We start from the raw sequence: 15,378 nt of genomic DNA on the forward strand, positions 1-15,378 counted from the left end.
AGTAAGTAACAAAAGGGTAAGAGAGATGTGTGGTAATAAAGAGTGTGGTTGAGAGAGCAGAAGAGGGTGTGTTGAAATGGTTTGGGCACTTGGAAAGAATGAGTGAGGAAAGATTGACAAAGAGGATATATGTGTCAGAGGTGGAGGGAAGGAGAAGCGGGAGACCAGATCTGAGGTGGAAGGATGAAGTGAAAAAGATTTTGAGTGATAGGGGCCTGAACATACAAGAGGGTGAAAGGCATGCAAGGAATGGAATGAATTGGAATGATATGGTATACTGGGGTCAATGAGCTGTCAATGGATTGAACCAGGGCATGTGAAGCGTTTGGGGTAAACCATGGAAAGTTTTGTGGGGCCTGGATGTGGAAAGGGAGCTGTGGTTTTGGTGCATTACATGTGACAGCTAGAGACTGTGAATGAATGTTGCCTTTGTTCTTTTCCTAACGCTACCTCGCGCACACGCGGGGAAAGGGGGTTGCCATTTCATGTGTGGCGGGGTGGCAGCGGGAATGGATGAAGGCAGCAAGTATGAATATGTACATGTGTCTATATGTATATGTCTGTGTATGTATATGTATGTATACGTTCAAATTTATAGGTATGCATATGTGCGTGTGTGGGCTTTTATGTATATACATGTGTATGTGGGTGGGTTGGGCCATTCTTTTGTCAGTTTTCTTGCGCTATCTCGCTAACGCATGTGGGCTTTTATGTATATACATGTGTATGTGGGTGGGTTGGGCCATTCTTTTGTCAGTTTTCTTGTGCTACCTCGCTAATGCAGGAGACCAACAAAGTATGATAATAATAATAATAATGATAATAATAATAATAATGTATATAAGAGAGAGAGAGAGAGAGAGAGAGAGAGAGAGAGAGAGCATATGTTTTGAGGACTGAGTCTCAGCTACCCAAATTTATATGCAATAGAATGAGAAGACAAGAGATGGGAACTTGACAGCCACTTCAGTGCTGGCTCACTGCACTACTGCTGCAAACTTTCTTAATACCCATGCAGTAGTAACTAGTAGCTGGTAAGCAGCTACCAACCAGAAGGTATATTACCAGTTCTATTTGCCTGGGTATTGGAAGTATTGGTAATGGCTGCATAGTGAGCTAGCACTTCAGTGGTTGTCAAGTTGCAGTCTGACCAAGGTAACTACCTATTTTCTCTGCCTCACCTGGACGTGGACTACTGGAATTCTGTTTACAAACATACAGTCTCTCCTTGTCCCACAAAACACTTAACACAACCCATACAGCTCATCCTTCTCAACTCTAGATTTTCTTGCAGTGAGTGCTATGCATTAACTCCGCTGTTTGGCAAAATGGTAAAAGCAATAGATAGTTGTAGTAGGGAGGAACATTAGGTAGTAGTCAGTAGGACCATTTGCTAGGAGCCTCAGGAAACATTGTGCTAGAGTTGCCCTCTGCCAAGTGGCCTGTTAAGGGTGAGGCACTAAATGCTATGAAGTGGCCATAGAGTTCACCAGTTATGGAGACTTTTGCCATGGCCACCCTTTTCAGGGAGTTCCCAGAAGAAACAGGCATATGAGATATAAATAAGTGGATAGATCGTTAGTACCTTGCTCTTTGGCAGTTACTTTTCCAGGGATATTTGTCTTTCTTCAAGGAGCATGGATTGTTCAGTATTATTCTTTGACAGTTTCATATTCTGATACTGAAATCACTTTCTGTAAGACCATCACTCCTGGATACCAATTGTTCATACTGAAAATAACTGCCATGTGAACATGGTAAGGAAAGGGTTTCCCTTGTTTCCTGACTTTTTCATTGTCTTTCATTTGTTCTTTCATGGTCTGGAATTATTGATGAATAGGACGATCACCTCTTTAGACAGTTATAGTTTCATTAATAACCTAGAGACTTTGGCTTGAAAGCAACTGGAAGACAATGATATACAGATTTTTGAATTGTAGATGTTTGTCTCTGTATTAGTAAGTCCTTTTTTCGTCTTTTATTGTTTATCTTAAGGATTCATTTTTAGATAATTTTTTAAGATGCATGTGGATATTTCAAGTATACTGTTTTGTAGAGCAGAGCAAACTGATTGATTCAGGATCTCTTCCAGTCAGTGTGGTATGTGGAAGTAGCCACACACTTATCCACGTTAACATTCCCTTGATACACATACTTGTCTGCTCTTTATGTATGTATAATCTTTTACCTGTCTCAAATGTTTTCATTTTGCCATTCACATCATTTTACATAAATTTCATCTTTCTACTAATCCATGTTCAACTTACATCCTCTTATGTGGTTTGTGCTTATCCTGGCAAAACTTACCATATTATCATCATACTTTCTTTTCATCACATTTCTAAGCATTGTAACAACTTTCCCTTTATCCAATCATGGTGTGTTTATTAAGAAGATGCAAGTGCTCTGATTTTATGCCATATATACTGTATTTTATAACAAATAAAAATTTTGCATGAATCAGTGTTTCTTATTCAAGGTATGCAACATTCTTAATCTTAAAGCAAGTGAAAGTTTCCATCGCCGTAGTATTCAGGGGATAGAATCCTGTTTATGGACTTTGCATACAAGTTCTAAGCAAAGTTAAAAGATTTTAAATGGATGTACAGGAAGATGAAACAGGAAGCTGTAACTCCACGCTGCTTGACCCAGCTTCTGGCAAAATTAACGAGAAAGTCCTCCTGTTGGGGTCTTTTGTATGTCATAAAAATGACGTATACAAACAAATGATAAATATTACACCAACAGAAAACCGTCAGGTGTGTTTAACTTGTGAATGCTTGGAGACAGAAGTTGACTCCAAAGTGAGGAAAATTATTTGCGACCGACTTGAGCGATATTTATCTATAGCATTTTCTTGATAAAAAAAGTTAGGCAAGCACATAGCATATGCATATGGAGTGAAAGAGTAATAATTTTGCAGCAACTTGGAAGACACGGTTGAATTGTTTATCAGAGTTAAATGATGTTACATGATTTGAACAGCGTGTGACTGTGGGGAAATATGAAGGGCGCGAGGCCAAATGTGAGTGTGAAAAATAGTGTAAATGACAAAGGATGTGGATGAGGTCCTTGGAGATGAATTATGAAGAATGTGGACAAGTTATATATGTGGTTATAAATAGCCTGCAAATGAAGATAGGCGTATTTCGAGGGACGTGAACTAGGGATGTGATATGTTACGAAGGATGTAAACAAGAAAGTGAGGAGTATCGTGTGTGACTACGGAACAGTGGGTGAGGTGAATCGTGAGTGATGATGTATGAATAGTGAGTAAAACACTGTTAACACAGTTTCGTGAAACTTATTCCAAAGCAGTGTTTAAGCAGTGTTATGGAAACATTGTGTGAATTTAATTATTGATGTTTTACTGACATCATGAGCCGACAGAGAAGATATATATGATGCTATGTGCCAGAAAATTTAGCTCTGTTGTATGAAATGAAAAGGTTTTGTGCCTTTTTCCTTACGATTGATATCTTGCTAGGCTAAGGACCATGGCTACAGTCCTCGGAGCATATCGTGTGCAGGTCTATCCGTCAGCCGAACAACACTTGATTATCACCTTTCTGTGCAGCTGCTGAAGGGTAACATACTGCGACAGTGTGTACTCGTGTGCTGCCTGAGGTAAGGTTTGGATATACTTTTTAGCCTCTGCCTTTTCAGTTTTTTTCTTTTTGTTGTATCGTGAGGAAGGGACTGTTAGGTGCATGATGGAATGATGAAGCAATGTAGAGGTAAATTTGTGTGAGTTTATGAGGGCATGAGCAGAGGAAATGCAGACATGTGGAAATAAAGTTGACCGTTTCCTGTGAAGAGTGCAAGCCTTCTGGCGATATATCCCAGAAATACTGATCTTGTAAATTGAATACACATGATCATTTCAACATAGTATTATGGTTTCATATGCAAGTATTTAGGAAATTTAATCAGGTATGTGGCATGACGCAATAGTTCAGTTTCACTGTTGCCACATGACTAGCAAGAGTATATCTAGTTGGATGCTGGAGGAAGGGGTTCATTTGAAACAGAGTAACTGGATCCATCTCAAGGAGATGAAGAACACACACCCAGGCGTTGATACAATGTATAACGTAACTCGTATTGATCTACTGGCATAGATAAGGGTGCTGACGTGTTGAACACATGGAGTTCTCAGCTCACTCTTGTACCATCCCTGATATCCATCTACATTTTCATAACTGTATACACTCACACTTGTAGAGTGCATTTAACATCTCGCCCACGTCATACCCTAAAAGTGCTCACAGCTGCGATATTTGCGATGTCCAGTTGGTTTGTAGCGCATTATGTATTCATAAAAATCACCTCTTAAAGATGGAAAGTTTGAGAGCCCCAGTCCCTCTTCTCTGAGTTTTCTTGTAACAGTTATAATTGACTGACCCTTCTTGTTTGTTTAGCGCCAAAATTAAAGTCTGCAGGAGACACACCCAGGTCTTTACGCACCAAACCCTTTCTTGTTTTGAGTACATCTCTTCGATGTCACGAGGTCAGAGGTCAAACATTATAACGTCATATATTACTGTTTCGTTCATTCTAAACAAGGCTATTGATATGTGTGTACTTTTCAGTACTTCCCACAAACAAAGAGAACAGATTGTTTTATTTGAAATCAAGGATGTTTTACATATTACAGTTTTCATTAATTTATAAAGTGGGGATTTTAAGTGTGCCATTCAGTGTTAATAGAATAGATTCATGTGAAATTTGGCGGTGCTTAATACCTTATGCTGATCGATGGACAAGCTGGAAGGAATAATGCGCTCCACTGCCGAGCATCTCCGTATGTAGTTGACTTTATTTAAGGACAGAGTGGGGATATTAGTTTTTCTTGGGAAGGGCTTTGACTCAATGGTTTTGTGTGTCAGTAGCAGGTGCTGGACCTGGTAGCGATACCTGTAGTCGTTGACACGTACAAACATCGCTGTTCGCTGACACAAACCCTTATGATCCGTTGCATTATGAGAGTATTTAACATCATAACGAATAATATGATAATTTTACTGCATTTTTCTACTCAGTTTATCATTGTTATGAAAGCACCGGAGAGTTGTAAAGGAAGATGATACATTCGTGAAAAATGTAGTTTGTTTATGTGGACATCAACCCAAAAAGTAAAAAGTTTTCTCATCCCATGAAAAATACTGCTCCTTGATATGCTTTTGTTTGTGAGATTTATGTGAACATCACCCAAAAAGAACCAAAAAGTTTTCTTATCATTCCATCAAAAGTATTAATCTTTGATATGTTTTTGTTTGTTTTTATATTGACCTGTGTGAGAGAACCTTTTACTTTGAAAGAATGTTCTTTGATTATCAGATGTATAGTGGAGTTCTTATGGAGCATTAGATTCTTTCTCTTGGTACTCTCTCTCTCTCTCTCTCTCTCTCTCTCTCTCTCTCTCTCTCTCTTGAAGTCTGGTTGTCTGGTGGGAACTTTCGGTAAATATGATTTTTCTCTTTTGATGGGAATTAATGTGATGAAGTGAAGTAAGGGAGGGAGACCCACCGGTCCTTCCTGATGCCATCGTAGGCCGGGATCCCTTGGAGCCCCCCCAAGGCGTGAGAACCTGCTGAGGTAAGCTTTTGTACAAGGTGATTCCTAGAAGTCCCACCTCCGCTACCGGAGTGAGGTCATATTTCTCAAGGCCGTCCGTCCCACGCCCCGGGAGGAAGCGTACGGTTGGCTGGCTAGCTGGACACCAACGTGAGTTCATCATAAGTGGGTGAGATGGAACCTGTGACCTGTATGTACGACAGCCAGGAAAGGAAGACAATTCTCTCTCTCTCTCTCTCTCTCTCTCTCTCTCTCTCTCTCTCTCTCTCTCTCTCTCTCTCTCTCTCTCTCTCGAATTCTGTCAGCCAGGCCACCAAAGGAATGGCGGGTGTCTGCTCCCTCGAGGCATCGACTGAGGAGGTCCTCACATGACCACCGTAACATCCAATCCTCACACTAGAATCCTGATGTCAGTATTTTACCATGTAGTTGCTACAAAATTTGTCCATGGTTAAATTAAAGGCCATACGTAACGGCTGCTCCGTCCTGCTTTAGATTGTTACCAATGACGGTAGTACTTTCATGTTCAAGGGTCGTACCGTCGTGCTGAAGAAGTTAACTTTGTAGAAGTGAGTGGAGGGGCCATCCAGGTCGGCTGTGGGAGACACAGTAGAAATCCAAATAGATAAACAAAAATAAATGAAGATTATACACGGAAATTTCCTTACTGGTCCCCTTCTCTAGAAAATTGTCTACTAAATCCGAAGAGTGGTCGTTAGTGCTGGAGTGCATATGTTATGAAGTGAAAAATAAGCAAATGAACGAGCTAAAAGAATGATAGAAGTACAGAATCATTGGTAAAGAGATGACGAAGGCTTACGTAAAGGGCAGCAGGAGTGACGTCATCGTTACGTCATGGATTTGTCATTGGCAGCCTCGAGTGTGGGAGCATCCTCAAGACTCTCCCGTAACTCATATCTTAGAAAATCCGTTTCCTGACGACTCCAGATTTCTTGCGGACTTTCTTGGGGATATTGTTGTTAAAGAAAAAAGTATTTCTCTTGTATTATTATTATTTTTTTTTTAGTCGAGGCGTTGTGTTGATCCTGATAAATATTATGATTGGTGGAGTCGGCGGTGATGGTGGGTGTCTAACAACATTGTTCTTTAGCTTAGGTTTGGGACTGAGTTCCAAATTTTCCCTGATACTTTGCTCATATCCAGGGTCATATAAGTTCGTCCAAGCTTTATCACTGGTACAGAATACCGTGTTTGTATGCACAGACTATTGCTTCCTTTGATGTTATACATTTCTGTAGTTTGATGTAGTTATTCTTGGGGGATCTTGTGTCATATTCTTTATCAAATCGATGTCGTTACCTGATAAATTAGTATTGTCGTAGTAAGTAGGTAGTGTCGGTGACCAAATGTGTGACAGCAAATTGTGAAGTACTGGGTGAGTTTTGCACTCTTGGAGAACCTGCCCGTTACTATATATTTCTTCCTGTTACTAACCACAATATTCCTGTTATGGCACATCTGTGGCTTCGAGGCTGCGAGTGAGCAGGTCCTCGACGACGTTGTACTTTTTTTTTCTTGTGACCTCTGAAAGGTAACTTTTTCTATCGCGGCGGGACCACTTGCTGGTTGAGTGGAGTTAAAGTTAGACTGATGGTTTAGTTGTACTGACAATGTAGAGGTCATACTGAAAGTGTTTTTGTTATGCTGACAGTATAGTTGCTACCCTGACTGATTGTTCTGATGAGTTTAATTATTGTGCTGGCAATTGTTGAGGATAGCAAGGACAGCCTAGCTGAACATTCTAGTTAAAGGACGAAATTCAGTACAAAGATTTCTTTGTTGTGTGGTAATGTTTTTTGATTAGGCTGTTGATCATTGATTGTTACCGCGGTATACAAGGTGTGAACGTCAGAGCCTCATCTAGGAATACTGTGCTTGAACTGACTGGAGGGGATGGGACTTAAGATTCCCGGGAAAATCTTGGGTTTTACTCGAAGACTTTTGTTCTGTTGTCTGAAAGAATGACTATATAGTTTTACATGAACATGAGTGATTTTATCTTCTTAGCTTTGCATAGTTATCAGCAAACCTTTGACAATTTCCAATCCGTATTCTACAAGAAACCCTTTGACAGTTTCCAGTCTGTGTTTTACAAGAAACCTAATCTGACTTTTGTGAAATCCTGATAACAGCCAATCAAATGACAAATTAAAAAAAGAAAAATATGATCATTTGTTTTCGGTACTTTTATTGGCTTAAAACACCTTCAGGCTAAACACAATTTTCGCCAGAAAAAATGGCAGCATTATATAGACATTGAATAACTGGTGGAAATGTTTCTCTGTACCCTAAGATAGGTCAGTTATTAACCATTCATCATTGCGCAGCAATTACACATACACAAACACACACACACACACACACACACACACACACACATATATATTGGAAAGGATCACAATTTTGCGCGTGATCAAGATATTCCTATGAGTCCACGGGGAAAATGAAACACGATAAGTTCCCAAGTGCACTTTCGTGTAATGATCACATCATCAGGGGAGACACAAGAGAGAAATATGTCAGTTGATATACATGGAAGAGACGAAGCTAGGACGCCATTTGGTAAACTTGCGATTGTCCAAGACATACAACGAGCGTTCATAAACTCATCATTTTACAAATCTTATCAACAATAAAGTTATCTAATTTGTATAGACCATCACTAATATTAAGATTATAATTCTTTGTGTATACAATAATAGAAGATTCAATGATATTTCCCGTGGAGATAGAGTTAATAACTGAGATGGCATTACTCCAGTCATGTTGAACGATGAGTAATAATGAACAATGAGCATACTTTGGTAGGTTTTCTGTACTTGCTAAACTTAAACTTGTTTCCGTAAAAATGTTTTATATACCTGTCTTATTAAAACTTGCGTCCATTTTTTTGACTGACAGGAGTGAAGCTCTCTCAAACTTGTTTTTGTGATAGCGTCATACGTGTTCCAAGCCTACATTTGAATCTGACAGTCTGGTAATCTTAGCAGCTGATCAACTGTGCCTTGCTTTTGAATGGTAAGAGGAATAACCTTTTCTGACCCATACACATGGGAGAATCGTAAGATGTTGGTCAGTTTTGTGGTAACCTTTAATTTCTATAATAAGATATATGTACTAATGAAAAAGTAAAAGCTATCAAATACTATACGTTGATTAATGAAATTAAGAACTGGCGATGTTCTGGTGAATAACAGTGTTCTCATTGCATTGGTTAACGTCACCTCTTAAGATGATAATATTCCGGTTAGTGAAATATGAATGATGATGTACTATGGGAAGCCCTGGTCTGTTGCTACACCATGGTTCCGGTGATGGCCGGTCACACCCATACGAAACATACTACTAGTAAACGGACGTGACTAGCGAAACGTTCACACACACACTCACATGTACCAGGAGGTTCTGTACATACTACCTGTGAATTACTAGAACACATGAGGAGCCATTAGGCTCCTACCCACTGCCCATGGGTTGGCTCAGCAGCAAGCGCTACCTCATCATTGAAAACTGGCGACTTGCATATGTATAATAAGTTTCCGGTACTGTGGATGTTCCCCAAACACACCCCCTGACCTCAGCCCAGTGGCCGACCTTTATTAGGTCAAAAACTCATCGCCCGCAGGAAGGAGAGGACTGCAGTGAAAGAGGGAAAATTTGTTCAGCTTTCAGTTCCTCCCTTACTCGGGCACCCCGCTGACCTGCTTGTGCTAAGTGTACACTTTGAAGACTGTACTGTTGGAAGACCTAGAAATGTTCATACAAAAGTGTATCGTCATAATATATATATATATATATATATATATATATATATATATATATATATATATATATATATATATATATATATATATATATATATATATTTTTTTTTTTTTTTTCTTTTAAACTATTCGCCATTTCCCGCGTTAGCGAGGTAGCGTTAAGAACAGAGGACTGGGCCTTTTTTGGAATATCCTCACCTGGCCCCCCCTGTTCCTTCTTTTGGAAAATTAAAAAAAAAAAAAACGAGAGGGGAGGATTTCCAGCCCCCCGCTCCCTCCCCTTTTAGTCGCCTTCTACGACACGCAGGGAATACGTGGGAAGTATTCTTAATCCCCTATCCTCCAGGGATAATATATATATATATATATATATATATATATATATATATATATATATATATATATATATATATATATATATATATATATCCTCCAAGGATAATATATATATATATATATATATATATATATATATATATATATATATATATCCCTGGGGATAGGGGATTAAGAATACTTCCCACGTTTTCCCTGCGTGTCGTAGAAGGCGACTAAAAGGGGAGGGAGCGGGGGGCTGGAAATCCTCCCCTCTCGTTTTTTTTTTTTTTTTAGTTTTCCAAAAGAAGGAACAGAGGGGGCCAGGTGAGGATATTCCAAAAAAGGCCCAGTCCTCTGTTCTTAACGCTACCTCGCTAACGCGGGAAATGGCGAATAGTTTAAAAGAAAGAAAAAGATATATATATATATATATATATATATATATATATATATATATATATATATATATATATATATATATATATATATATATCCTCTTTTTCAATCTTTCCTCACTCATTCTCTCCATGTGACCAAACCTATTCAATACACCCTTTTCTGCTCTCTCAACCACACTCTTTTTATTACCACACATCTCTCTTACCCTTTCATTACTTTCTCGATCAGACCATCTTACACCACATATTGTCCTCAAGCATTTGATTTCCAACACATCTACCCTCCTTCGCACAACCCTATCTATAGCCCATGTCTCGCAACCATATACCATTATTGGAACCACTATTCCATCAAACATACCCATTTTCGCTCTCCAAGATAACGTTCTCGCCTTCCACACATTCTTCAATGCTCCCAGAAACTTCGCCCCCTCCCCCACCCTGTGACTCACTTCCGCTTCCATGGTTCCATCCGCTGCTGAGTCCACTTCCAGATATCTAAAACACTTCACTTCCTCCAGTTTTTCTCCACTCAAACTTACCTCCCAGTTAACCTGTCCCTCAACCCTACTGAACCTAATAACCTTGCTCTTATTCACATTTACTCAGCTTTCTTCTCTCACACATCTTACCAAACTCAGTCACCAACTTCTGCAGTTTCTCACCCGAATCAGCCACCAGCGCTGTATCATTAGCGAACAACAACTGACTCACTTCCCAAGCCCTCTCATCCACAACAGACTGCATACTTGCCCCTCTCATCCACAACAGACAGCATACTTGCCCCTCTCTCCAAAACCCTTGCATTTACCTCCGTAACCACCTCATCCATAAACAAATTAAACAACCATGGAGACATCACGCACCCCTGTCGCAAACCGACATTCACTGGGAACTAATCACTTTCCTCTCTCCCTACTCGTACACATGCCTTATATCTTTGGTAAAAAAAAAAAATTACTGCTTCTAACACCTTACCTCCCACTCCATATATTCTTAATACCTTCCACAAAGCATCTTTGTCAACCCTGTCATATGCCTTCTCCAGATCCATAAATGCTACATACTAATCCATCTGTTTTTCTAAGTATTTGCCACATACATCCTTCAAAGCAAACACATGATCCACACATCCTCTACCACTTCTGAAACCACACTGCTCTTCCCCAATCTGATGCTCTGTACATGCCTTTACCCTCTCAATCAATACCCTCCCATATAATTTCCCAGGAATACTCAACATACTTATACCTCTGTAATTTGGACACTCACCTCTATCCCCTTTGCCTTTGTACAATGGCACTATGCATGCATTCCGCCAATCCTCAGCCACTTCACCATGAACCATACATACTTGAGCTGGTATGATATAACCCTATTCCATATTTTGGCCAGGATAATGCCCAGCAGACTGGGCTGGGGTGATGTTACCTTAGCCAACGTGGGCTGGTATGTTATCAAGTGACCGCAAATAACGAAAGATAATTTTTGACTTGTGCAAACGTAGCCTAAGATGATATTTGCCGTTACCCAACAGAACATGATTGATATCATCCCTAACCGAAGGCGGCCGATATAGTGTTAATCTTGAACAAACATGCCAGATGTAGTGTTACCCTCGACCAAATACCGCCTTTTTCTTGGTCGCTTGGACCAAGTACAGTCTGTTCTTTGTTTTCCACGTCCAAGCATCATGGTTTTTAACTATACTGGCCCTCTAAGTTATGTTTCCCATTAATGACCAACAAAATCGTTAAGAAACAATACCCACTACAGACATAATAGTTTTATTTCATCCTGGAATCGATACGAGTAAACTGGTCCCCATCTCTGCTTACAGAGGCGAGTGACAGTATGACAAGTGTGCCAGCCTATGTGTGGTATGGACTGACATTCATTTCGTCGGCCACCAAACGTCAGACTGACATCTGGAAGATATTAATGATCAAATAAAGATCGAAAGGCAATGGGTTCCTCACACGCAATTAGGAATTTCTTCCGTAAACATTTAAGTTTTGGTTGGTGTTGGGGCAATTTATGGAAGAATATCCAATCGCACTTTTCATACATTTTGCTGAATAGAACCTTAGTAATGTGCTGATCATTATCAGCTTCCAATAAGAATTTTCTCGAGAGATTCGTACCTTTGTAGATCCACTGGGCCCAGTAAATTTATTGCCGTCATTACTATGTATCTTATTAATTTTGTCGGATCGGTTTTTTTAGCCGGTGACCAGTTCTCTGCCTTCCATTGCTGGGGCATAGTTCTATAGCAGTTTCGCTGTCTAGAAACGTAAGGGATATGCTTCCGTGGTGTGAGGGTCAGAAATACGCGGCCCTATACATGTTCCTCTGGCGTTCTGAAAAAAGAAAAAAAAAAATTAACTGCCATGCTCGCGAAACTCTCCTCTTATTCATTATCATTCTTTCCTATGGAGGAGACACACTGTTATGTTTCCTCCTCCCACAACAATCAAGGCTTTGCAATCCTTCATTATCGGGTCGGCTGACCTTAAACTAAGTAAACTTTTTACCATGGTTCTGTACACTCATTTTTCATTCTATATGGTCATAGGTCAAACAAACAAAAATGTATAGTTTGGGCTGCTGTTCCTTAGTCACAGTCACAGTTGAGACCGATACCTCTCCACAAGCCATATTCAGTGAAATGTACAAAATTGTGATTCGAACCATTTCTATTAATAGTCACGTAGCCCGAGTAAAGTTTAGTTAAGATATATATTTTTAGCCGTCATTTGGCCAGATCTCTACAAGTACTCATGAAATTTGGCATAGGGATGTCTTTTTACGTGCTCCACACTATCACAGACCAAATTTGTCATTTGTGTATTTTTGGCTCTTCTATAGGGGTCAAAGGTTACCTTCTATATAAGCACAACTTTGTGAATTTTAGGCTATTACTTGGCCCATCTTTATGAAATTTGGGGCAAAATATCTCTTCATCAACATTACTTTTAATCAATTTATGACAACCATTTTTAGCTTTATTTAAAAGTCAAAGTTTACCTGATTTTTTTCTCTAACATGTTTAACGTGTTGTGTGTGTGTGTGTGTGTGTGTGTGTGTGTGTGTGTGTGTGTGTGTGTGTGTGTGTGTGTGTTTATAAATACAAGAATAAGTAACTATTTTTGGATTTAGAGAGCCATTCGGCTTTTTTTGTTTGTGTTTTTGTCTCTGATATATGTTTCTCGTCAGTTGACATTGATATTTTGTCATTAATCATATGTGTACATAATATGTTTATAGTCAATAAGCGGCCATGATATACGTAAGACTTGTGCCATTTATGGATTTATACTTGGGGGAAAGTTGGGCTGAAAGAATTTACTTTCAAACAGCAAGTCAGGAAGGTCCTCAAGAAGTGAAAGCCCTGATGTAGTTCCCCCGCCCCCTCCATGTTTTTGTTTTTACACTCACACACACACGCACACACACACACACACACACACACACACACACACACACACACACACGGCCATGAATTTGCCCCCTGTGGAAGAAAATTCTAAACGAGTTTGACAGTGTCGAGAGCGCAGAGTTCCTGGTAAGGTGTAGAGGCAGAACATCCAAGGGGCCAAAAAAAAAAAAAAAAATCTCAAACACGTTATAAAGTAATGCTTTTACCGTATTAGAATAGTCAGTGAATGGATTAAGCTGTGATGAAATCATGTGTTGATGTATGAAAGCTTAATGAAATAGACTGTCAGAGCAGAGGAAAAAATAGGGCCTTGCGAATGAGTCTTCCCCTCCTTATTGTACTAATAAGTATTTACGCAGTTAATGATGAACCTAGCGGAATGTTAAATATTAACAGATTATATCAGTATGGTTGTTTAATTGTAGCATATCTTTTATCTGAGGTTTGCGCCGCGCAGCTTACATAGCTGACCCGCACATCCGCCAGCATTTCACATGAGTTGCTTTTACAGGTAGTGAATGTTTATCCAGCCGAATTATTTCCTTCAAGTGACCCGGTACAGTACTAATATATACTTCAGTTTGGTTTGCAGTGTTCTTTATCCTGCAGGATTTCACCTTACTTTTATAAAGGGATAATGGCCAGGGAATCAGGCTCACATACTACCTCTTCCATGCGCCCTGGTGTTCCATGGAGTGAACTAGACTTGGGGAGAATGGGGGAGGGTTTGTGCTGTGACGTCACCGGGATTTCCATGTGTACGTGCTGATGATGATGCCGCTGCTTTGATATGTGATGGTGTTACTCTTTCGTCTGAGTATAATTTCACTCAGTTATTGTGCTTCTCATTAATTTCAGGTGATTGTCTAATGAAAATTATTAGCAGGAACATTCTTTTCTCGTTGAATTATTCATTTAGCAACGTCGCGAGCGAAGAATGCCGCGGAATCCTTAACGCGGTTACCAACTAGCGACATTAAGGGGATTCGTCCAGTCGCTGGGAGTAAACACCCGCTGTTACAATTTCCTGCCAGTCGTGGATCAACAAGTTGGGGCTTTCCATCGGTAGTGGGACAGGCGCGTCGACTTCCTGGTGTGACGCTGCGGCAACGAGGTTTAAAGGAGAGTAATCGAGGAGAGCCGCAGTATCAGTGAAGCGACCACAGCGACAGCAAGGTAGGTGTTGGAGCCTTGTGGCCTCAGTGAGAGTTGGTTGTGTTGAGTTACAACTACGAATGGACGACACACAACTGGCGGGCGTGGTGCTTGATTCAGTGGCTTTCAGTAATTTGCAGGAAGGCCGTTGAAAGCGATACATGTGAGGAAATTGTGTTTATGGCTTTTAAATTATATTTGTGACGGTCTGCTCGTGTACTTACACCTGAGACCTCCCTCTCGGACACCAACAGTGCTCGCATCCCTACGGGCCTCTGCATTCTTCGGTGACTTGTGATCCCCCTGTTACTCCCCATATTACGTGTTACGAGTGACCATGACAGTTGATCAGAATTGTGTGTAGTGTATCTGACAGTCTCCGCCGGTAGGTTAAATCGTGCCTTTCTAAATTCTTGAGCACGATGGTACGACCTTAAAGCACGACAGTACGACCTTTGAATATTTCTTAACGTTCGACCTGACGTGTAAATATCAGGTCGAAAGTCAGCTAATGGATCGTGCGGTTGTGCTCCAGGGATGAATATTTTTGTGTGTGGTATTTAACACTATATGTGGAATTAACAATACGTTTGTCTCCCGGTTGCTGCCGCAGATGATGCTACGATATACGTGAAATGTTCGTTTATATCTTTATTGGAATTGTGTGTTCGTTTGCAGGAGCAACCTCATTATTCCATATCGTGTC

The 15,378-nt window shown here is 40.1% G+C and overlaps 1 protein-coding gene across 4 annotated transcripts in view; it reads left to right on the plus strand.

Annotated features, from left to right (window-relative positions):
* The first annotated feature begins 14,489 nt into the window (after positions 1 to 14,489).
* LOC139753667 (leukocyte elastase inhibitor-like) overlaps positions 14,490 to 15,378 on the plus strand; it is a 10,549-nt gene continuing 9,660 nt past the window's right edge. The window contains exon 1 of one of the 4 annotated variants that reach the window (XM_071670315.1): positions 14,490 to 14,693. Coding sequence is in view for 1 of the 4 variants with exons in the window: in XM_071670318.1 (XP_071526419.1) it covers positions 14,834 to 14,835 (2 nt within the window). In the remaining 3 variants the exon portion in view is untranslated. Of the gene's footprint in view, positions 14,836 to 15,378 lie in introns of all 4 variants that reach the window. The other 3 variants (XM_071670316.1, XM_071670317.1, XM_071670318.1) reach the window with 3 other exon arrangements.

Source organism: Panulirus ornatus, chromosome 15 (genome assembly GCF_036320965.1).
Source record: "Panulirus ornatus isolate Po-2019 chromosome 15, ASM3632096v1, whole genome shotgun sequence".
Lineage (NCBI taxonomy): Eukaryota > Metazoa > Arthropoda > Malacostraca > Decapoda > Palinuridae > Panulirus > Panulirus ornatus.